At 43.5% G+C, this 24,500-nt stretch overlaps 1 protein-coding gene across 14 annotated transcripts in view; it reads right to left on the bottom strand.

The window, feature by feature from the left end:
- Nucleotides 1-1,750: 1,750 nt before the first annotated feature.
- Nucleotides 1,751-24,500, bottom strand: part of auts2a (activator of transcription and developmental regulator AUTS2 a) — a 358,488-nt gene continuing 335,738 nt past the window's right edge. For 7 of the 14 annotated variants that reach the window (XM_008428205.2, XM_008428208.2, XM_008428207.2 and 4 more), the window contains 13 exons: nucleotides 16,337-16,886; nucleotides 14,661-14,941; nucleotides 12,039-12,271; nucleotides 11,065-11,109; nucleotides 9,962-10,057; nucleotides 8,893-8,964; nucleotides 8,766-8,795; nucleotides 8,038-8,109; nucleotides 6,603-6,744; nucleotides 6,390-6,491; nucleotides 6,231-6,314; nucleotides 5,861-6,110; nucleotides 1,751-4,858 (listed from right to left, as the gene is read on the bottom strand). In XM_008428205.2, coding sequence (XP_008426427.1) covers nucleotides 3,625-4,858; nucleotides 5,861-6,110; nucleotides 6,231-6,314; nucleotides 6,390-6,491; nucleotides 6,603-6,744; nucleotides 8,038-8,109; nucleotides 8,766-8,795; nucleotides 8,893-8,964; nucleotides 9,962-10,057; nucleotides 11,065-11,109; nucleotides 12,039-12,271; nucleotides 14,661-14,941; nucleotides 16,337-16,886 — 3,191 coding nt within the window. In that variant the 3' untranslated portion in view covers nucleotides 1,751-3,624. The remainder of the gene's footprint in view (nucleotides 4,859-5,860; nucleotides 6,111-6,230; nucleotides 6,315-6,389; nucleotides 6,492-6,602; nucleotides 6,745-8,037; nucleotides 8,110-8,765; nucleotides 8,796-8,892; nucleotides 8,965-9,961; nucleotides 10,058-11,064; nucleotides 11,110-12,038; nucleotides 12,272-14,660; nucleotides 14,942-16,336; nucleotides 16,887-24,500) is intronic. The other 7 variants (XM_008428219.2, XM_008428211.2, XM_008428210.2 and 4 more) reach the window with 7 other exon arrangements.

Genomic DNA, 24,500 nt, shown 5'->3' with positions numbered 1-24,500 from the left:
AGGAAAATTAGAGTCAGTCTCAGAGGCAGGAGGTATTTACTTGGAGGGAATAAAAGCAACTCACATTTCCCTGCAGTAATGGATCGAGCCTGCTTTTGATGGATGCCTGACTCAGTGCTAAACATTAGTCAGAGAAGGGTGCATGAATGCTGTGGTTATTCAGTATAATGGGAATGTCAATAACTCTTGCATCCTCTGATGAATACACAATCACTGTGCCTTGATTCATCGGTGAAGGCTGCTGATGTTTTCAGAGCACCGTTATTGAACCAAGCACCAGCAGTCACTTGTCAGTTGCAAGTGTCAAGTCATTTTGCAGTGCGCCAGCTCTTTGTGCTGTAGCTCAGTGAAAGGTACTCTGGACTGAATTAAATTCCTTTAAAAGCAACGGATAATGTAATGGAATATTTTTCAGATGAACGTTGTTCTCAGGTTTCCTCTGTGGAATACAGAGCAGGTGAAAAGCTGTTTAATCATATTGTCAAATTACATCTTTAAGTATGTATACGTCTTCCAACTTTTTGATATTAGAAACACAAGACGTTTGACTTTAATTTGTATTTTAAGTGATAGACTAAATGCGTTATGAATGAAAAAAAAACGAAGATAGAAATCTGAAAAATTTGCTCCGTCTCTACAAAAAAGTATTTTGATGATGTAATGTACATTTTCAATCTGATACCAAGGAAATAAATCGCCAGTATCTCCAATAACAATTCCGATACTGATACCAATACTTTTTATACATCACCACTCGATGTAAGAGATGTTTCTGGACATTGCTGAATTCATCTTTCCTTCTATCCTGATTGGTCTGCCAGTCCCTGCTGGTACCCTTTCGTAAACTCCAGACAGGCGACCATGTTCCTTTTTAAGGAGTGTATTCCAATAGGCTGCTCTAGTTCGACCTGATTGGTGGATTGCTGTAGAGATGGTTGCCCTTCTGGAAGGTTCTCCTCCTTCCACACCGGCGTTCTGACAGAGTGACCATTGGGTTCTTCTTGGTCTCCTCTCTGACTGAGGACTTTCTTACACAGTTGCTCAGTTGCCAGTGCAGGAAGAATCCAGCTGGTTTCAACTTTCTTTTATCAACCGATGATGATGGAGGCAGCAGAAATTATTTCTGGCTCCTTCCCCAGATTTGTGCCTCCAGACAATCCTGTCTCAGAGGTCTACAGGCAATTCCTTTGATTTCATGACGATGGGAGCCGAGATATTGACAGGTGTGAGTCTCTCTAAATGAAGTCTGATCAATTGACTTTCCTACAGGTGGACTCCATTTAGATTGTAGAAACGACTCGAGTATGATCGGTGGAAACAATTCAGTTTTGAGCTTCGTGGCTGCGAATACTTGCGCAAATGTGATTTCTTGGTTTTATATTTTTAATAGACTTGGGAGTATTGATTGGTAGAAATCTAATGCAATTTGGAATAAGGTTGGCTGTAATTACTGTCAATGGTGGACCAAAAAACTGTTAAGCAAAGGCTGTGAATACTTAAATGAGGTTGTGGTTTTTATCTGTAATACATTTGCAGTACACTCAAAAATATGTATTCCAGATTTTCATTAGTTATTAGTGTGTAAAAATTTGAGGAGAGATTAATTTAATACAATGTGTAATAATGTAACAACAAAATATGGAACAAAGGAAGGGCTGTGAATACTTTCCGGGTTTCACTGCTAATTGAGGGTGACTTCAGAAGATTTTCTGTTACGGCTTGTAACGTGACAAAATGGCTCAAAGACGGCTAAAGTACACATTTTTTAATAACATGGCACAATTTACATATCACAAGTTTAAATGAGGAACATGCTGAAGATTCAGTCGCTTCATTTTTTTTGTACATGAGCTAGAAAGTTTTTTTTCCTCCCTCTGTACACGGTAAACAGCAAAAGAGTTTCTCAGGTAACAATCTTTTTGCATTACGCATTAACTAACCACTATGGCTCTGGTGGACATTTTTATCAATAGATAAAAAAAAAAAAAAACACTGCACAACATATCACAGAGTTTGTTTTTTTTTTAAGCGCACAACTAAAACCTTCAGGAACTACTAAAATAGATCTCTGCGAGTTAGAAACGAACGGCCCATAGCTCAGACTTGCTTTTTTTGTCTTTTTGTATTTGTAGGTACAACAACTTAGGAAAGCACTTTATTACACTGTCCGACCAACAGAACTTAATTCCCAAAACATGTACTTTACACACCATCAGCTGGGCTAACGTGCCATCCTGGTGTTGACTGGGCTGCATTCCCCACAGAACCAGAACGATGGGAGACGAGATAAACTATTCATTGAGATTCTACATTTAAGAAAATACTTTAGGATTCAATACAGGAATGTAGATTGTCACTACAATGATAGAATCATTCTTAAATATGATCATTTAGTTGAATCCGAGAATGTGGAGCAGTTAAAGGGGACCTATTATGCAAACTTCACATTTCACGTTTTTGTACTTATAAAAACAGCCCAAGTGCTTAAAAAACAAAACATCCAGGCACCGGTTTTTGGCAATAAGTTAATGTTTTTTGGTGTCTTGAAAAGGATCTATTTCATAAACCTTCAGAATGTAATGCCATAAATCAGCAGACCCAGCCCTCACCTAGAACCCAAGCTGACCTCCATCATGTTTGATCAGCAGGTTTTACCACAGTATGGGCCGTACAATGGCTGCTGGAAAAGGCAAGTGCTTTGTTTTTGACTTACAATCTCGAAACCACTTGGTGTACTATTGTTGGTTGTGCAGGAGGCTCCATTTCTGCTTTTCAAAGACGAATGGTTGTATAATTGCGCATCAGTTTGCAATCATTTTCTCTTGTGAGTGTAAACATTGAGTTAGGGGGCGTGGCCAACAGCAGCTTATTTGGATTTAAAGTGACAAGAGTCCCTAAAACAGCTCATTTTGAAAGAGTAAAATCTCCTAATCTAGAAATGATTTTGTTTTTTTTATTTGATTTTGTAATGAGCATGCTCTGACCTATCGTAACCTGATCAAGGAAGCTTAATAGGTCCCATTTAAAACCTGTGTTTCACTATGATTTTTGTGTGGTGAAGAGAATTCAGCCATGTTTTCCTTTATTGGTGCACGATCAGCAGTGCTGAGAAGGCCAGCTTTCAGAACAGGAGCCCAGACGTTTGTTGCATAGTTGTATGTGGGGGTGTGGGGTATCTCTGGAACATGCTGAAAAGAAAACAAATAGCGAAAAGCACATTCTGAATCAAAGCCTTAATACTCCTATATTTACATTTAGTCAAAGTAAAGCTTTCGAAACACTCTTTTGCATATTTGTACCATGATTTTTCAATCCATACAGAGTGAGCAACAGCGACTGTACATTATCTACATGACTGTCAGTGCTAAAGTAGCTGTACATTCCAAAGTTTAGTCTTACTCCACATCACTTTTGCTATACAGGATAAACACACAAAACCATGGAGCAAACTAAAAAAAAGAAAAAGGTTCTTTTCATTTTAGTTTTATACAAAAACACGTGTAGACACGTCCGCCTACATAAATTATTCACAGCTATGTTACAGTCTCGCTTTGTCCAAAGCTAAGTGCTGGGTGTGAGTTTAGTGACGGTGAGGCACGGGGCTGACGGGAACGCCGACGCAACTCATCGCGCCTCAATGTCTTTGTGAGTTGGTCTGTCCCTGATGTCTGTGGCCAGCGGAGTAGTCCGTCTGGGGGAACCGGGCCGGGCACCCATGGTCGGGATGAGAGGCGGGGGAGCGCTCAGCGACGCTGTGGGTGGCGTTTTGTTTAAGATGCTGTTCTGATGCGCCGCGGCAGCGGCTGCTGCTGCGGCTGATGGGCTCACTCTGGAGTAGTGCATGCCTGGAAGTCCCGGGGCCATAAGGCCCGGGGCGGGGTGGGGAAGGTGTCCGTCCAGGACTGGGTGGTGCATTGGGGGATGGAGGCGGCCGTGCTCGTAGTCCTCTCTGAGCATGTTGAGACGGTCGCGTTCCTCCAGCTGGGCGCGCTCCTGCTCCCTCCGCTGCTCCAGGACCAGAGAATGGACGTGGTCGCGGTTGAAGTCGTGAGGCTCCCGGTCCCGGTAGGAGCGCTCCGCCTCGTAAAGGCGTGGAACTGCAAGCCGATGCAGGGAGTCGTTCCTCAGCAGAAGGTCCCTGGCCATAGGGTCCCTTCTGTGGATGTCCAGACCTCGGTAAGGGTCCCTCATTGGGTCCCAGTGGAAAGCGGGATAGGGGAACCTCTCAACCCCAGGAAGGGGGCTGGCACCCATGAAGGGGGCCACAACACGAGTTCTCTCCAGACTGCTGATGCTGTTGATGGGGTGGACCCCTGGCATTCCCATTGGAATGGGCACCGAGGAGGGTGGGTGAAGCGTTGGAGTGGGGGGTGCCTGTGACGGGGGCTCACTGATCCTCTCTGCTGCCCCATCGTGCTCCTCCTTCCTCTCCTCCTTCACTTTAATCTCATTGTTCTTCTTCTGCTGCTGCTCGTATGGTAGCTCCGACTTCTTCTCCAGGACCTCCCTGCTCAGACCACCATTAGGACGCTCCAGGCTGGTCTGCCGAACGTAGGGCGACGTGGTGCCCCTGCTGGGCACCTTGTCCTCTGACACTCGGCCATCATGGATGACTGGTGCGTCCTTGTCGCTGTGCTGGTTGTCCTTGAGCTTGTGGTCATCTGCGTTGTCTTTCCAAGAGTCTTGGTGCTCCCTTTCTCTGTCTTTGGCCTTCGTCTCCTTGTCCCTCTGAGGGTCCCCAGAAGCGGGAGGCAGGTGGTTTCTATGGTGCTCAGGGGGCCGGGTGTGGCTGAGGAGGTTGATTGGATGGACGGGGACCGGGGATGGATGGCTTGGCTGCCGCTTCTCTACCGAGTCCCTAGAAGAACACAAAGGAAGTCGTCCTCATTAGCGTGTAGCACAGTATCCCAAAAATAATTACATCTCCACTTATTTAAAAAGAGTTAGATAAATTCCTATCATTTTATCTATAGCAAAAGCCAACACTTCTCAAAAGGGAACTTTGACAGTTTTTCATCTGGGTCACTTTAAACTATCCATCCATCCTTCCATCTTCTTCTGCTTATCCGGGGTCGGATTGCGGGGGTAGCAGCCTAAGAAGGAGTGCATTAATCTGTAGAAAACTTAGATCGGCCGATTCCGATTTTGGCCCATACAGCCATCCCCTCCCTTTTTTTTTTTTTTTACTGTAAAGTCCCCAAATATAGCAACAAAGCTGCTAAGTTGGCAACAGTTGTGTCACTACTGTTAAGCTCACTCCACTGTGACCTGGTGGGTCCATCATTGTGACACAATGAGGAATTGGTTCTTCACCAGATCTACAATGATAATAAGCCTGACAAATGGCTAATGGAAATTGCAAGGCTGTTGACCATGGAGGATGCTGTCTGCAGAAACGTGTGGCGCTCTTTCCGTGACCGTTTCATTACAGCAAAACAGAATGAGCAGAAGCGGGAGGAGGTGATCTGCGCTGTTGAAATATGTGTCCGAATACGTATGGTCCACTACCACGTGACTGCACATCGACTGTTCAGCTCAGGATAAACAGACCCTTTAGTATCGGCAAAATGACAATCATCAAAGAATCAAATAGATCAGGACTGATTTATCGGTGCACCCCACCTTTAAATACCTCATACGGTTGTTCAGGCTGAGATCAGTGGAGAAGAGTTGAATCTGAAGACATCAGTCACGAGACAATGACTAGGGCAAAGTGTTGGCTCATTTGTAGAGTTTATTAGTGATTTCTTAGGAAATATGAGACTGATGAGTATTGGTCCATTTAGCTCTTACTGCAACCTTTTTGTGCTCCCAAAAGATAAAGAAATGGAGACTAGTTGGAGATCTCTGGAGTACTCACCTGTCTTTGTCGTCTTTACCAACTGAGTCCCGCTTATCAGAGTCCCGATCCCTCTCATGTGAGCTGACTGAGGCGCTTCTCTCTGAATCTCCAGGCTTCAGCCAGGGGGGCGGCGTGGGGAAGGATGGGGGTGTGCGGTGGAGGCGGTTCCACGGCTCCTGGTGACTGCTGTTGCTGCTGCTGTTTAAGTGCTGCGGTGCGTTGGGGCCCTCCTTATGGCCGAACACGGAGTTGGCCGCTGTTAGGGATTCAACACGTGGAAAAAACACAACAGAACGCAAGTTAAATGCGTATCTCGACAATTTTCTCCTGTGTCGGTATCTGATGCATCGCGTCGTAGCAAACTGCTCATCACGAAGCTGAAACTCACTGAGTGCTGGATTTCCAAGCCCCCCGAAGGCCGATGAACTGAGAGACCCCAGTCCTCCAAACGATGACGGCCTATTGAAAGGCTCTGTGGCGAGGCACAGAGATAACATGTTACTTCACATTTAATTAACACGGGAATGTTTCATTTCCTGGAACAAACCAAAGGGGAGAGTCCTCTTGCCTAAGTGTGATGCTGGGGCGAGGAAGTTTCCTGGATGAGGGGGTGGGTGGCCGAAGGGAGCAGCTGAAGGGTGGGTAGGACCTGAGGAAGGAGAGACGACCAAAGACCATGATGTTACCAACTTGGAGCTGACTGTTGTTAAAGTTGAAGCAATAGAAACGCTACTTTCTACTGTTAACATATACGACCGACCTGCAGCAGAGAAGAGCGTAGCAGGCCGTGCCAAGTCACTTGGGTGATGGATGGCACCGAACAGGCTGGGGCCCGGATGTCGACTGAGGAACTCGGGCTTGAGGCCGAAGTCTAGCTTGTGAGGGTCGACCTGCATCTGCTGCTGGAAGACGCCAGATCGACACAGAAACGCATGTCAGATTGGACTTTTCTTTTCTTTGTTTTCTTTCTGGCTGAACAGATGACCACTCTCATCTTCAGAAATGGTAGACTTTATGTAAGTTGGTTGTTTTCTTGCCATGAACCCGGTTTGTAACCCCACTCTGCATATCTTCAACAGGGCTGATGATAAATGAGGCTCTGACAAGCCTCATTTATCCCCAAAACCACTTGTGGTGTGCTTGTGGGATAACCGGAATACCCAACCACGTCCAAGTTTTCACCATCAGACCAAATTATGTTGTTGTTCAAGACAGGAAACAAATACAGTTTCCAGTTTTATATTGTCATGTAAAGAGAGGATGCAGTGCAGAAGAGAAGGCCCTACTCAGCTGTAGCAACTGTCAACCATGGGGGTGGCACCATCATGCTGGGGGGGCAACAAAAACTCTTCAACTTCACCTCAACTCAACAGCTGGTTCAAACTTCACAATTAGGTGTTCCAACACAGCAATAATCCTAAACGCATTAAAACTGGAAACATTTAAGCAAGACTATAAAAGTCAAGTCCGTGGCAGGAAACCCAACCAGCATAATTGAGCTTTATTATTTCTGATTAGCAATGTAGTCAAATACCCAGCATTATGCCAAAACCTCACTAATGGATACAAAAGGTGCTTGAAGTCCAATTATTATTAATAATACTATTATTATTAACCTTTATTTCACCAGGAAAATCCCATTATATTGAAAATCTATTTTTACAAGAGAAGCCTGGCAGCAGCACACAGTTTACAGAACATCTGGAGCAAAACAGAAAAAGGTTCATTAATAAATGAGTAAAAAGATTGCTGAGTTAAAACATTTACAGACAGATGATTCCTTCTCAAAATCAGTAAGAACATTGTTAAAAACCACCTAGTGACAACGTCGCCTTTAGATTCATATGTTGCTGCAAGTGGTTCCAAGAAGATGGAGCAGAAAACTGAAAAGATTTCTTTCGAAGTTCAGTTTGGACTCAAAGCACCGAAAGTAAAAGTAAGTTCTGACGACATATAAAAGTCAAGCATGTTGTTTAAAAACTGAACCCTGTTTGTGTGAAGTATGAAGTTTTGTTGCATTGCCAGCCCACCCAACATTTAAAAGGTCCAGTTGCAGACAAAACCCAATGTGGCAAAGAGCTGACATGTCTCACCTGGCATTTAGGATGACTTTTATACCATGAATTTGACTTCAGTTCAACGACTATCAAAGCTGTGGCTTGAAACTATTCAGAGAGAGTTAGATGATCTCTCACCTTCACTTTCTGTTGGTGGTGATACGTCTGCCAGGCAATATGGACATGCATGGCACACCACTTCCCAGGTTTCTGTAACCACGAGACAAACACAGTCACTAACCCATCAAATAAACAACCACAACATGCAAAACATCCAACAGGAAACTTAACCTTAAAGTAATCCTTTCTGGGGATTTTATTTCATAAGAATAACAGGATATTTCTAACCTCACTGTAAGGAATTAAAATTAGTAGCTTTGATACAGAGTTGAACAATTTAGGAATAAATCGACATGCAAGTCTTTCTTTTCAGTTTCAACTTACATCGATGCAGCTTTCCTTTGTTTTAGGAGAGATATTCCAAATTGAGAATTTAATCACGACTCAGATCTGCTTGAATAAGGACTCTTTTTATGTTCGACTTGTTGCACACAACATTCCAAAGGAAGAGCAACGCTCGTTTAGTCCATGCACATTTTGTAGACTGAATGCCATGAAACAAAATTACAAAGATTGGTTATAAAACAAAGGTGGTGGGGCAATTACAACAGATTATGGCTTTTTTTCATGGCCTCATGTTGAGCATATTATTGGGAAAAAGAAAAAAAAAAGATTTCTGCATTTACCTCCAAACACATCTGATATTAATACCACCCACCACTCAGTCTGAACCTAATCAGAAAACTCTTTTAAAGTATAATGGCTGTTGGTATGTTTGCAACAATCCAAGGCCTGACATGACTCACCCTCAGAATGGGCCGAAATGGATCCGTTAGCTACAGGACAGAGAGACAGAGAAGAAGATGCAAACTGACTCCATAGTGACATTATTCAGTGTTAAAACATGACTCTGACCACAGCACACTTTCTCACCCTGGGGTCCTTTTGTAAGAACGTGTGAGGCACCGCCCCGGGTCTGTTGGACACGTCCATGGGGTTAGAGGTCTGCAATGCAAAAGATGTGGATTGATTGGTTAGATTGTCTGTAATTTGTGGTAGGCTGTGACAAATTTATAGGAAACACACAAAAAAAACCCTGAGAGATGCATTGAGAAATGGTGACCAGAATCGGATTATTTTCATCCAAAAAGTCTGACCTTTTCTTAATCTATGAATGCATCGTGCCTACGTGCTAACTGCACCGACGACATTTTTTGAGTTATGCGAAACGGACTTAGCTTTTGTTTGTATCAGAAATATGTTTAAAAATTGAAATCAGAAAAAGCTCAGAGATGCAAGAAGTTTTTTCAAAATGAAGCTGTAGTCTTTGCGATAAATGTAGGATGGATGCCAAGATATTTCTGTGGCTCATTCAAACTACAAGAGGTTGAGAGAGCAAGAAAGACTTCCAACAGGTAATAGGAAGGCTGAATGGACTATAGCTAATTTGCCACATTTTATTATTTTGCGCTTCAGACCTCTATGTCATGACATAAACAGGATGTGGAGATGTTAGCAGGCTTTTGGGAATCTTAGAGTAATGGTAAATTCACTCGAAGCATCACAGTCGACAAAGTTAGCGGTCAAGGCTGTCCAAAATAGTTAAGCTGCTTGAATACTTGAAACCCTTGTATAAACACCCTTAACTTCCTATTTTAAGTTCTAACACTAAATACAGCTGTAGAAGCTAATATTTACAATTTCCTTATCTGTGTTCTCACACAAATAACATGATGTCACCTCTGCCCCCAGTGTAGAAATATATTTTTGAAAGCCATTCTTGCGTCTTCTTATGTTAGAGTTCTTAAGGAGGAATTGGAATATTTGAATTGTTTGGCCAAAGAAGATGAGATATCGGCCATAAAATTCTGATCGGTGCATCTCTATAAATTTGACTGACTAGAAAAATATTAGGAAGCAAACAAATAGAAACATTTTAGACGTTTTCATAAATTTGATGTGCAATTGGCCTTCCTGTAAGTATCGCATGTTGGTGTCTTACCTTGGGTTGGAAGGCACCCTGCAGGGAGCTGAAGGGCCCAGTTGGAGGAATGACAGGTGGGAGGCCAGACATGGCTGGAGGGTATGAGTGGAAGAGCTGGAGACGAGAAAAAAGAAGGTTCATAGACGGGTCCACCAGGGTGAGGAGATGGAACCAACAGTGAATATTCAGATAGATTCAGCATCCTGTCATTAACTCAGGAGTCCTGCGGTTTTAAACGGTTCAACATGATTGCTGACATGTTTCACCAACTGATGTAAAAACACTCTTCTCTGCTCGTTTACATTAGATTTAAACGAGCAGAGAAGATAATATATGTAAGCCAAAGGCTTACATATATTATCTTTCAGCAGTGGATGTTTAATCGACCACTTACTCCACCCCGCTCTGGTCAAACGCATCACTTTTCACTTTGTACATCAGTTTGCATTCTTTAACCATAAGAGATGCAGCAGAGCTGCACAAACAATAGCTTCTGGATTTGAGTGATTTTCATAGCAAGTGGCTACATCAAGGGAAGTTTCAAAGTATTTGTTGGCTTTTAAAACAGTGCGTTGAAAAAGATGAAGGTAGAGGAATGCCTGAAATAATCCACAACTTGCAGAGATAGAAAATCTCATGCTCTGGTTTCTGCTTTGCTTCAAAAGACGCAACTACATCGATGTTGAAGGATAAAATGTTGCAGCAAAGAAAAGCAGTCAGTGGCTGTGTTTCCACTGCGCAATATGACATTTCGAAAATGAACTTGCTTAATAGAAACACAACAATTTTGAAAGAACTTGTTTTTGGATGAAAAGCTTTGGAACTAGGATGAGGTGGTTTTTAAGGCCGTATCGAAATTGGAAACACTTTTGTCGCATTGAGTGATTTTATACTTGAAAAGTCAAACTGCACAATTAAATAGTCAATGGAAATGCAGCTACACACACGTGCACGCACACACACACACACACACACACACACACACACACACACACACACACACACACACACACACACACACACACACACACACACACAGAGCGACAACAGCAGCAGCAGCGGCATGACAGGAAAGCCACAATTAGCTACACACTGAGATAGCAGGCAGTAGGGAAACTCACACTGTGTCTGTAGAAGGGATCGACTTTTGTTGGGTATTTGTCAAACTGTAGGAGAAACGAAAGAGAGCTGAGTACAGAAGTGTAAAGAAGAGAGGTCAAACGGTTCACATGTGTGTTACCAGGACTCCAGACATCACCAACTACATTCGAGAACTAAGGACATGCAAACAAAACAAGATCGAAGATGGGAAATAAGATTCGAGTTTAACCGCCCCCAACGCCAGCCTGTTTTTATTCTCCCTGCTTGTGATCATGTGAAGACCTTGTAAACCAGTGTGGGCTGGCGCTCATTTGGTTGCAGGCTCAGGGCGGACATTTCCACAGTCGAGACTAAACACTGTGGCCATAAAGAGGCTTTTTATGGCCTCATTAGCTGTCAGAGGCTTCGCCATGATGCCTTTGAGGTATCTTTAGAGCCAAGCCCATGCTCTGTGGGCCGCGCAGTTATGAATGCGTGAGTATTTATGTCAGGCACCCATTGCCTGTGGTCGTCCCTAACAGACAGCAGCGGTTCTAATGCAGCACATTTGCCAGTAATGAAAACCTCCAAACGGGACCAAATGATGTCATTAAATTCAGAATGAATTAAGAGTATTATGTTCTGAAAGCTGGCTCTGAACTTAACATGCTTTGGGCAACTTATTTCCAATTTAGAAAATAACAGCATTCAAAGCCTGGAGTTTTAGAGTTTGCCAGAGAAAACAGTAAAAAAAAAAAAAAAAAGAAAAAAAGATTTTCTGGGAGAATAAAGGAGCTGCTGTAGCGAACACATGGTCATCATAGAAGAAACCGACTCGGAACCCTCAGTTCCCCACAGCTCACCGCAGCGCGCTGCTGGCACACCATGTCCAGATGGTGTAAAATCTTTGCTCTCACAACCATAAACCGCCCTCACCCTCCTCCCTTCATAATCATTAAAACACAGGCATGAAAAACCCTGGAACCCAACAACGGTGTGTTCTACTTATCCTCACATTTCTGGTTGGGGTACGCACCATGGGTGGTGCTGGGGTGGGCATGATGGCGTGGGGGAAGGGCGTGAACGTGTGCTGGTGCGTGTGCTGGTGGGTGTGTTGGTGCTGATGCTGATGTTGGTGCTGGTGGAACTCCGTCCGCAGGTAGGGCGGTGGGCCCAGCGAGGCGCCGCGGTCTGCGCTCTGAGAGGCCAGGAATCGGGTGTTGAGCTCCTGACGGAGAAGGTCTTGTTCTGGAAACGAGGGAGTCGAGAGGAAGAGCCGGTTCGTTAATCGGGTGACTTTAAGGAAGAGGCTTCTGGAGGAAAACGGACACACACTTGGCTTGATATTTGAATATTAATCAATCAAAACTTTTTATTCAGACGCATAATAAACACAAACTGACCAAAGAACAACAACAGTAATGAAACGTTATTTAAAAGATGCAAAGTTCAGAATTTCGAGCCAGATTTATACAATATTTGTAAAAAAAAAAAAAAATCGTGCTTTGATTTCTGTTGTTAAAATATTTGCTCTAAAAATAACTATTTAATTAATGGATGGATGGTTGTCACAATTTAAATATCATACTTCTGTGGAAAATTGTTTATTGGACTTTGAACTATAACTTATTCACTCTGTCAATGCGCCCTCTGGTGGACACATCAAGAGAAGACCTACTTTTATAATGCACACATTTTTTAATGAGACTTATTATTATTGTCAGATTGTACAAAACTGTATCCCATTTGTTCAAGAGAAGCAAATTTATTACTCTGTCTCTATTACTGTTTTTTAATCTATATTTGTTGCCACTATCTTTAACTCGTACCCTATTTTTACGATCGCAATAAAATGCAAACGGAAAGAAAGAAATGAAAATATTCTCCTGGGAGTGTCACTTTCAGCAGATGGGCAAACGAGTTATTGGTACAGATCGTGCTTTCCAGACAGACTGTGGAGTGACACGGTCATTAACTATTTATACTAGGAGTAGAGGTGACGTCACACTGTGTGTGTGAGAGATTCGACTTAAAAGTAGAACAAAGAATAACAATAGTTGAAACCGGTACCAACAAATTTATTTAGCAATGACTGAGTTTAGAGCAGCCAGCATCACTAACGCTGCTTCCAAATCCAGGATGTTCTATTACATTTAGTCTTCCAGCAAACTGCTAAACGTCTCTGGCTCTGGATTGAACGAACCACAAACATGTCGTGACGTGTGGTATAAAATACTATTTTAGTTCTAGAAGCCTCTTATGTCTGTGCTTTTTAGCTAATGTGAACCTGGTCCCTAAGTAACAACAACCACACTGAAGGTTGTTGTTTTTATTGCAGCCTGTCGGTGCTTTGGATCAGTTCATACACCAACTTATGTGATTTTATGTTGTTTATCTCTCACTTTGTTCCAACTTTGTTTCTGTTACACTTCAAATGTGAGCTGAAGAAATTGATAAGATTTAACTTTCATTTTAGGAGTCTTCAGTTGCTCCTAGGACAACGTTTGTTATCACAACCTGCTGGTTCAACAGATATATTTCAGCAATATTGGAAGGAGTCCAATCCTCATATAATACGTTGTTTTCACTGAGGGATATGTTAGATTAGTAACACTTGTCTTCATCATTTCTGCACTTTCCCTGTGGCTTGAATGATATTAGATATAAAAACATCATTGCCTTACACAGGAAGCCATAAAACTATGAAAAAAATTCAACTACAGAAAAAAGCAGGAAATGAACAGGATTATCAGCATGTCATGGTGCATTTAAGCAAAGCTCAAGTTGATGCGGTTTGTCTGACAGCAGGACCAGTCAGACGCTGTGATTGGACACACCGCGGCCCCTCTGAGGCGGCAGCATCTGCTGTTCTAATAATCGTTAACGCAGCCTGTGGAGACAGAATGGGTGTCCAAGTAATCAACAGCTTTTCTCCTGAATTCAACAAACTCTGGCATGAGAGAGTCTCTCCTCCAGGACAACCCGTTCACTTCTGTTCCTCTGTGAATTGTTGTGACATATATTTTTAATTTTTAACTTTATTTGGTTGAATTTTCTCCTCATAAACACATCATGAGTATCTTTTTAGCAAAATCCACATCCATTTATTCTGTGTGGAACAAATTGGCTTCTTCCTCGTGAACATTTTTGCTGGTGAAAGTGGAAATAAACACTCTTCAATGTGCCATGACATTTGACCTGACTGTTGCAAAGTCCCCTGGCTGTCAGTTTGTACAGTGGTGGTTCTTGGTTTTATGGCACCGTGGGCGAGCCCCTACCTTTTATGCCTCCTCCAGCGCTTTCTTTATGTTTTAAAAAACTTAATAAATACCTCTCTTATTTCAAAATTTGCTTTAAGTCATTTCTGAGTAGTGTACAACAACCCAGCTTGTTTGAATCAGTCTAAATATTTTAGATATTCCACTAGAGATGATCAAATGCAATCCAAAAAAGCACACAGGTAACCTGTAAAAACTACCTGTGAGAGCAGATAGCACAGAATTAGCATAACATAGATCTGAAAACATTCTAAATGTCATGCAACGTTTTGTTTTGATTTTTTTTTTTTTTTAATGGGGAAAGTCCCCTGACACACCACTTGGGGGCGACATTGTTTCCAAAGTAGCTCGTGGCCTACCTGAATAGGCACTCCCAGCAGCGGGATGTCCAGGTACCGGCAGGGTGCTCGATGTCAGTGGTGGTGGTGGAGGCAATGCTGCTGGAGTCGCAAACATATTGGGGTGATGAGGATGTGGCGAGGGCTGCAGCGCAGAGGGGAAGCTGTGGGGGGCGCTCTGGTTGGCCGCCAGAGACAGAGGGAAGGTGGCAGCTGCCGGAGCAGGCGGCTGGTTGGGAAGGTGCAATACGGGAGCGGAGGATCCGTGCAGCTTGGCGCCGGGGGTGCTGCTCCTGCTGCTGCTGGTGGTGGAAATGGAAAAAGCAGGAAGAAGGAAGCCAAAGTTAAGCCGAGCGCGATTAGTCAAATTTAACACTTGTTACTGCACATCCCCGCGTCACCATCTGTTTCCACATTCAATTCCCAGTACGCTGTTTTCACACCTCCGCTGCCTTCCATTTACAATCTCCTCCCTGCCTTACTCTGGTGTTTTCACAGAATCCAGGGCTAACCGGATCTGTGAAAACACCAAATTCGCAACACCCTCGGATGCAAATAAACCGCCGCTGGCAGACAACAGACTGAGCATCTGTCTTTGAACAGCTCCTGCTAAAGCACTTCCTCCAGAGCCAGGTAGGGAACACGTGCATCAGAAATGGGATGAGAGGGATCGAGAGCGGGCGCAAGCATGTTAGCAAACAGTCTTTTGTGGCGTGTGTGGGTTCTCCCCAGGGGCAGTCGCAGAGCCTGCGTCTCTGCAGCTCCCCGCTTTAAGCCTAAAAGCTCATTTGCAGCGCTCGCTCCTCTCGGTGGGCCCCGGCCGTGATTATTCACAGCGGGTGCCAGACCGTGTTGCCGTGCTGGCAAGCTTTTGGAGCTGGCGCAGCGAGGAGCGGGCAAAGCCAAGTCCCAGGAGCCCATGAGACAAAGCTGATGATGGGACAGAGTTGGTTCTGAAGAAGTCTTAGATTACCAACAGCCGTAAAGGACCCAGTGGACTAGCATGGACAATAAATCAGGCTTGATTATGCTTTGTCTGAACAGATAAATTGGAATGCTACAATAGGCTTTATGTAATGCGGGGAAAATAATCCTTATAGTGAAGTATTTAGATATCTAGACCATATGGCTATTTCGATTCTGTTCCCATTCAGAAACATATACCACTGCAATTCTAATAAATCACAGCTGAGGAATGTCAAACTTAGCCAAAGGAAAGGGTTAAATCAAGGGTGTCCAAAGTAGGGGTGCACTAATTGCAGTTTTCTGGCTGATCACCAATTACTGATCTTCAAGGAGACTGACCTGCCGATTCTGATTTTGGCCGATCACGATTCTGGGTATTAGCCAAAGATACCACGAGCCAAAGACAAATGAGAAATCCTACAACCGCTAAAATCTGACGCCACTCCATATTTTGTGAAGAAGGAAGTTGCATTCATGTCTTGTTCAGAGGTAAGCAGCTTTTTCAAAGGGTTTGATTCGTTTGACACAACGCAGTGTGAAAGCGAACCGCACCAAAACTTTGGTCCCCTATCGAACCAAGTCTGTCGGACTATCAAGTTTGAAAAGACCCTAAATTGTTCATTTCTACTTTGCTTTTTGAAAAATAATGCATGTTTAAATCAGCCGGGCCTGACAGGCTTTCGACTCAGCGTTTGTGGAAATGTTGAGTTCTTGATGTTTTGATGCATTACCTGTGGCCGTTAAGGTTGAGGCCGTTGTAAGCAGAAAGGGGCCGGGGGTGGCAACGTGATGGGGGCCGATGAGGCCCCGCCTGATTGGGGTGCTGTTGGTGGGGGTGGTGGGTCGGAAGGGCGGGGGACGGAGGGTGCGGATGAAGGCTCGGTGTTGGTTGAGGCCTAGTGTGGGTAGGGTGTTCTGGCTGTGGCTGGGGTCGGGGAAGAGGGGGTGGTAAGGTCTCCTGGCCCTGGGCAAGAGGCAGGGCTGCAGGGGTCCGAGGGGCGGGGAGAGCCTCGGAGCTTGGAAGAGGCAGGGCCGGAGTCGGAGCCTGGGCAGAGCTGTTTGTTAGGGTCTGAAGAGGGGCTGGGGTCTGGGCGACGGAGGCCTCGGGCTGTGGCAGGGCGAGAGCTGGACTTAAGGTGCTGGATTCAGGAGGCTGAGGGTCCCTGCAGCTCTCCTGGCTCCGTTCCTGACTCCGCTCTAGGCCTGACACCTTGAGGAGGCCCGGGCCGTGAGGCTCCTGGCTGCCATTGGTGGACAGAGCATTGATGCCAAAATCTGGACCTATGAAAAACATAAAGTAGAAAAAAAGAAAAACATTTAGTAACAAGGATTTGGACCAAAACTGATATAAACAGGGAACAAGAACTAGAATAAATACATAATGCAGATGAAATAGAGATACATCTGACATGAAATTGTTTTCCCTTAAACAGTTCTGATAAGCATTGGAAGCAAGTATATTTTTAGTTTAAACTTTACTCACTGTTACTTCCCTTACAATCTGTACAATTCATTTTTATAAAAAAAAATAACAAAGGTAACAGGTGATCATTTTTGAACAATAATTCCCTGCATCTGATTCAGAAAAAAACCCATGGAGAAGCAGTTATCATCATCATCATCATCATCATCATCATCATCATCATCAACTTTACTAAAGACACAAACAGATCCATATGATGAATGTTTAATGGTTTAATGTTTTATTTTTTTTGATTAATCGATTAATATTCTGAACAATTAGTTACTACAATAATCATTAGTTGCAGCCCTGACATGTAATAAGAGTGAAGGTTGTAGCTGTTGCACAACGAGCAATGGTTAAGTTAAGGTCAGGTTAAAAACACCGACTGTGAAGCAACTGATTATGTATGAAGATTCTAGTCAGTCGGGTGAGATTTTTGTTTGATAAAACTTCAGTAATTGCAGCAAACATGCTATTAAAAACACTAACATGCAAATTAATCCAGCGAAAGAGTAATAACGGCTGTGCTATTGAAGTCACTCAGAACAATAGATAATAAGCTCCATCCAGGGTATTCCTCTGCAGGGACCTCATCCAGCAGAACAAAGTGCTCAGACATCAGCAGTCAGCTCCAGAGGCAGAGAGGCTCATGGGGGATGACAGCGCATACATAAACTGTAATTAACGCTCCTGGGGCCTCATGGGGTTCTGGCAGGGGGCTCCTCCTCCCCCACCACTTCCTGAAGCCAACTAAATCCTTTACCTGCCAAAAAGGTGTATACGGGCCCCAGGTCCCCTGGGTGGAGGCAGCAGCCAGCTGTCACTGGGGGCTTCCATCTCCCTGACAAACCTCTCCCACCAGCCCAACTCCACCGGGAGCGGGCTCTGTCATTAGCAAAGAAACGCTCAGCAAGGACTCACAGCTCCATGTACAGGTGGTGATGTTATTAAAAAAGGGAAGTATTATGTACTTTTCTGACACATGGTGCCATTTTAGAGCACAATCTGTTTGGTCTGTTTAAAAACTCATGTTCTCTCTGAAACTCTGCTTTTAGGAAGTCATCACAACATTGCTCCTCTATTAACCCTTTAGCAATGTTTTAGCTCGTATGATGAGCTCATCAGATGCATTGTGCTACCAGATGTTTGCTAATTGCTGCTGGCTAGTCTGAAGGAGCTGACTGCAGGAGTTGCACTGGATGGCTGCTCTGTTAGGCAGAAGCTGGAAGGCTTGGATACTGCAGCTCAGAGGAGGGAGCTTCATCTCGAAGGCAGCGCTAGGTCCACCTAGGCGGTTGCCACAATTAAAGGATTCCTCAAACAAGCACTAAAGAATCAAGTCAATCATGAGGAAATAACATAACATGATGTAAAGCTCAAAGACAGTTGGTTTGATTGTAACGGTCAGAGAAGGCCGTCGTTGATAGATCCCAATCAGGACGCACCGACTCTTGCAGACTTGGTTAGTTGTACAAAGAACTGTTCAAAATGCACATCCTGCGCTTCAAAGTTACCCATAGTCTTTTTTTTATTTCCTGTCATGTGCACCATCTCAGCACGAAACCATCCACTCAGCCCTCATGTGCATGAGCAACCAAGTAAGCCCGGCAGCAGTCTCCCTAATCCACGTCAATCTTCTCCACTTACAAATGTTATTATCGGTCAAGAGAGACTGCTGCCGGCAAACAACTTCACCGCAGCAGACGGGGGAGAGGAGGAATTCCCAACTCTCCCGCTGCACCCCGGTGTCCCTGAGGTCCACGGCTTGTTTTGAGAATGTGCTAACACGCTAAAAAGAAGGTGTCTATTCTGGTCATAATGAACACTCCAGGGCTGCGCAGAGCGGAGAAGAAGAAAGGAGTAGTATCCGCCAGTTCCCTCCCACGGGGGTTCATTTGTCAGTCTTCTTCATCCCTGAAAACAAATAAGTGCAATTCCCACTTGGGATCCTCAGAACGCAGAGAGCCCTTGCTGTTTCTCAGTGTTTCAGTGGTAATGCGGTTTCTAACTAGTTCACGTCGCTTGGCAGAGCATAGACGGGAAAATGAGGCCTGTGTGTGCTTTGTGTGTGTGGTCAGAGACAAAAGCCTGACTTTAGAAGTAAAGGACTTTAGGATGGTCAGCTGGGGTTGTGTGAGTGAACAGGAAACCAGGCTTCATTAGGGGTGGATGTCATGGGACACAGTGGGAGACTTGGGGGGCAGGGGGTATGAATCATTATCTGAGGGTAAGTCATGCCCAACAGTTCACTATTAGCTGCATCTCCCTATGTACTCAAAGGTACACAGCAGCTTAAACAATAAGACTGAAAGAGAGAAAAATATGGTATAAAAATAAAACCTTTTTAAACTTTGGAATCAAACGGGCACGGAGACCTCTTTACTCTTTCTTAGGATGTTTTTTAATGTCAGGTTAAAATTTTACTTGCCCGACTTTCAGCTTGATCATCCCAGACTGGTCTCCATTTGACTGGAAACTCAAAAGTCCACTCGTTTTCTGATCTTTAAGTAGACTACGTTGACAACACTCTTCAGTAGAAGGGATGACGTAGCCAACGTTTACCTTGTTGGCTACTATCATTGCGCCACTGCCACGTGTAGTGTCAACATCGGACATAATCACGGTTTGCATATCCTGGTTGGTTTGCTCCAAACCAGTAGATGGAAACACGCCTAATTCCTAATTTCCTTTTGCAAAATTTTAAAAGTTTGCTAAACATTCACATGACAGTTGGATGGAAACATATCTAGTGAGGTGCTTAAATGACACCAAAGGGAACACAGAAATGTAGCAAGCAATTTAAAGGCCATTTTCCAGCCATGACTACTGTTCATTCAGGGAGCAAAAGAGCAGGTGTGAGAGTCAAACTTTCAGAAGATGATAGGAAAGCTGAATGGAGAACAGCAAAGTAGCTCTGTTGTATCTTTTTGAGCTTTCAACATCTGCCTCCTGTGGAAGATTCAGGATTTGGAAAACCTGACAATCTCTTATAGATCCAGGACTTCAGCTAAAGATTCCCATTCTTCTGCATGTACCAATAGGTTCTAGTAATTCATTTAGCTACTGCTGACGTTATATTGAGTCTTTAAGGTTGAAAGACCTGTCTGTATATTGATCAGTTTACAGAGCTTCATTAGCAAGTTGCCACTTGAGAGACATTTTAAACCCTCATTGCACAAAGTGCCACAGAGCAACAGGAGGCAGTGCATGCCAGCACGAGTTCGGCACGCACTGTGGTAATAACGAGAAGAGCTAAATGTTTTGCATACTGCATTTGTGTCATCACTGGAAACAGACAACCTTATATAAATAATTAATAGACAGCTTCCAATAACACCAACAGCTTTCAGCCAAGCACCTGTCTCGCTACAAAATACATTCGTGATCGCCTTGAGCCAAAACCGCTTTGCTCATTCCCGGGATTTGATGTGTGTTTATGTGCAGGGTTATTACATCCAGCTTGGAGTCTGGTGACGTTCTGACAAATTGATGACTGCAGAGACCTCTGCGACACGCCAAGCCTCCTGTCCTGGCCGTCACTCCTGTCTGTTTCACCTTGAAATAGCGCCTCCACGCATTCCGCGGCCGCGTACTCGACTATGGAATTTCAACCGAGCAGGGGTCGCATAGCTTAAATCATGCAAAACCAACAACCACAGGAGGGACAGGACTGGCGGCCATTCCCTTACTACTGTGTGTCTGTGTCACAGATATGGAGTTAGTGTTTGGGCCTGTAGTCCTTATCTTACCAGCTCCATGAAGGAAAAATCTGCTGCCATCCCTCTCTGGGAAGAGAAAAGTGGCAAGCAGAACGAGCCAGCTATAAAGCAATAAAACGTCTTCAACATTCCTCTTGCTGACTTTAATTGCTCAATATTTGGAAGCATGGCTAACACGGACTGAATGGCTTCGTTCACTCACATCCTCCACTGCCACTGCCGTGCTACAACTAAACGAGCAACTGAACTAAAACTACAATTGAAAAAACAGCACAGGAACTCAACATCACCATTCACAACTCCTCCTTTTCGCTGATTGGCCAGGATGAAATGCATCCTGAGAAATCAAGCTCAATGCGGCAAATACCAGACAGAACACTGAAGGAAAATGAGAATTGAGAGGAATTTTGTAGAAAGGCAAAGGTGAGGCTAATGTTTGATATTCAGTTAATCAATGCATCTAATTAGTACCACCTGGTTCCAACTTATATTCCTAACTGGTAAAGGTTTTCGCACCCTGCCTCAGTCTTTTGGTTTTTGGGATATTGAAGCTGAGAATTAAAGACATGTTTCCCTTTTTCAACCATGTTTAAACAGCAAGGTAAATGATTGACAGTACAATGGACCCCTGGTTTTAGTGGTAGCTAGCCATTTGCAATTTAACTATTCAGTTACATTTGGTTCAAACACCAAATGTACCATAGAAGCTAACGTCTACAGTGTTCCTTATCACCACTTCTGGTTGTACAGCCAATTGGTGTCAAGGAGAATGAATGATGCTCCTGGATTGGTTGCTTTGCAAATGCCAGCCAATAGCGAGTCAAGCAGCATTGTCCAAAGGGTTTTCAGCTTCCCCAGCTGCATTTTCTATTCAATATTTCAGAAATAATCCACAAATAGGCTAATTTTTGGCAATAATTTCCATAGAAAAATCTGCAAATGGGTGAATCCACGAATCCTGGACAGAAAATAGGTGGGGGTCCACTGTAATTCACTCGGCAAGTAACCATCAAATATATGTCGCAAGTATCGCATATACCTGCGACATATACGTTAGATGGTGAAACAGGCAGCATCTAACTTACAGGATATGGATATTACCAATTCATTTATCATAACTAGCATGTCAGTGTACCTTCTGTTTCCTTCAGCCAAAAGAAAGCGAAAGGAAAATAACCCCTCCAGGTTGCCAGACAGTAATCTAGGGTATGACACCGTACAGCATAAAAATGGCTTTTAGAAAGAAAGTGCTGACATCTATAGACCTCAGAACTGTCTGTTACAGCTGTCAGAACCCTCCAAAGGTCCAATTGTTCACTGTCACAAGAAACATCTCTGCGATTCTCCCTTCTCACTTCCTTTTTTGTGAGCATCAGCAGAATCCGGCCCATACCCCTCAGATATAAAATTGATCCCGAATCGATTCATTTTTGCTTATACCAAGTGTAGCAGGATTTAAAGCAGATAAACAACGGGCGGCCTTGAGGAGGCTGCTCTGTCTCCTCTCATCACACACACGCACGCACACATGCACACCCACCCACCCACCCACCCTGCAGGAAGCTGAGAAACAGACACACACGGTTTGCTCAGGTTGAATCAATTTAAATATCCGCCGCACTGAATAAGAATTCATGTTGCATCAGTGTGTCTCGGTAAACAGTAATTACAATCAGGACTCCCCTCTGTGCTGGGCTTTCAGAAACTGGTTCCATAAAATCTGGCTGGATGGTTTCATTGTCTCTAATGTTGCAGAATGCTTAAAGACGTTTTGTCCTCAAGCTTCAGCATGAAAACAATTCAGCTTCTGACGGGAGAAAGCACTCCTGAACCCTGCTCGTCCTCTTCCTCCATATTTTGTCTGACGACAACATTAGGGTTGTAATTGAGCAGCAAGTGTAGATGGTTGTGTGACCTCGGGAGAGGTTTATACAGCGCATGTTTGTTCCCCCAGAGCTCCTTGATGAGGTTCTGTGCTCCTGTTCCTTCCTAATGAAGCCTGCAGTTGCATTAATGGCAGACGTCTTTAACAGAACTCCCACACAGAAGAAAACAATAAACGGCACGCCACCGCTTTCTGTCACAGCTTGCCAAGATAGACAATACGCAACGCAGCCTGCTTGGCTATCCTCAACATATGTTTGTGCCACTGTTTGCAGAAATGTGCCCAGCTTATTGGGTGCACACACACGGTATTGCTGTGAAGTTTCCTTCGACTAACGCAACTTTAGTTGAGCACTCCTGAGCTGATCAGAACATTTCACAATACATTTTGCATCCTGTTTTACATCAGCGCCAAATGAGGTTGTCCTGTATTTATGACGTTGTCCTCAAAAATACAGGATCATCTTTACATTTTGGGCCAAAATGCAAGTGGACCGATTCGGTGAGGTCTAAGGCGGTAGTTTGTCTCTTCCCAACATCAGCCAAGGCTGCAACTGTTGCATAAGAGGTGATGAAAGTAAATGTGGGATAAAGGAGCTGAAAGACACTGGGAATGCAGCAGTTTAGTCCATGTATTTAACTCTTGTTTTGAACAGGCTTTGCTTCATAAAGTCTACACTCTCCAAAACGTTTTACTTTTGCTCAACTTCCTATGAATATGTTTAGGTCTTTTTGTGAACAGCCAGCTTCTTTAGGATGTGTCACATTTGGCCAAAGCATAAATGTACAAAAACTGTTCTTACAATTGCCTTTACATTTTCATCAGATGAATGCATTATTGCATTATTAATTCCCAAACTATTACCAAATTAAAAGAAATGCTTGAAATATATAACTCTGCATGCCATAGCTGCATAGAATATGTTTCACTTTTTGAACTGAATTACTGACGTTTACTTTTCTAACAACACGCAGATTTATTAAGATTCATCTGTACTAGACACAGGCCAATATTAAATCCTATATTAGAACACACAGTTACTATGCTTTTACAGGACCAGAGTATTTACATACAAAATGTAAACAAAAACTAAAACATGATTTCACTGTATTTATTTAAAAAGAAAAGTCGTGTTTGCTTAAAATGCTTCGCTATGCTCAGATTGCATAAATCTGCTCCTCTTGTTTATTGTAAGCAGTTTTTGCAGCAGAGTTTTAAGCGAGATAAGTATACATGAGAGCAAAACACTACAACTCCTGCTCCAACACGTGTTAGTGTCTGAAAAAGTGCTATAAAAATCTGAATCATTATTACAAATTTAAAATGTTTGCTCTTATTTATGGGAAATACGATGTCATACAGCCTCCATGCCATATACATGACACTATTGGGTATTTTTTGCTCTTCTGTGTAGCAACAAGATCTTTAGAGAATGCTTACTGACTAAAGAAACTGCAGCAGTATTTCAGCAGAAAGGTCATTAGTGTGTTAGAAACCATATTTGATGGAAATGTAGCAATGAGATAACATAAGAAATAATGCAGAAATGTATTTCCTCATAAGTACGTGTCTTTGTTCTCTATAAAGACGTCACATGGGATTTTGCTGAGAAACCAGCCTCGCCTCACTTGACCAGCTGTGCTGAAAGCGACTAGCTAACAAAATATTTACGTAAATGCTAATGTAAAGTAGGAAAGCACAGGCCCGCTGTGAGCCCGTGATATAACTGAGGAACTGCAGTTCTTGGCCGGTAACTTTATCTGGAAGCTTTCCCTGTGCTCGCCAGGCCAAAGCCCTGAGAGAATATCCAAATTATTAGCTCCTTA

This window comes from Poecilia reticulata, linkage group LG14, assembly GCF_000633615.1.
Source record: "Poecilia reticulata strain Guanapo linkage group LG14, Guppy_female_1.0+MT, whole genome shotgun sequence".
NCBI lineage: Eukaryota > Metazoa > Chordata > Actinopteri > Cyprinodontiformes > Poeciliidae > Poecilia > Poecilia reticulata.
This window is presented reverse-complemented; position numbering and strand designations above follow the sequence as displayed.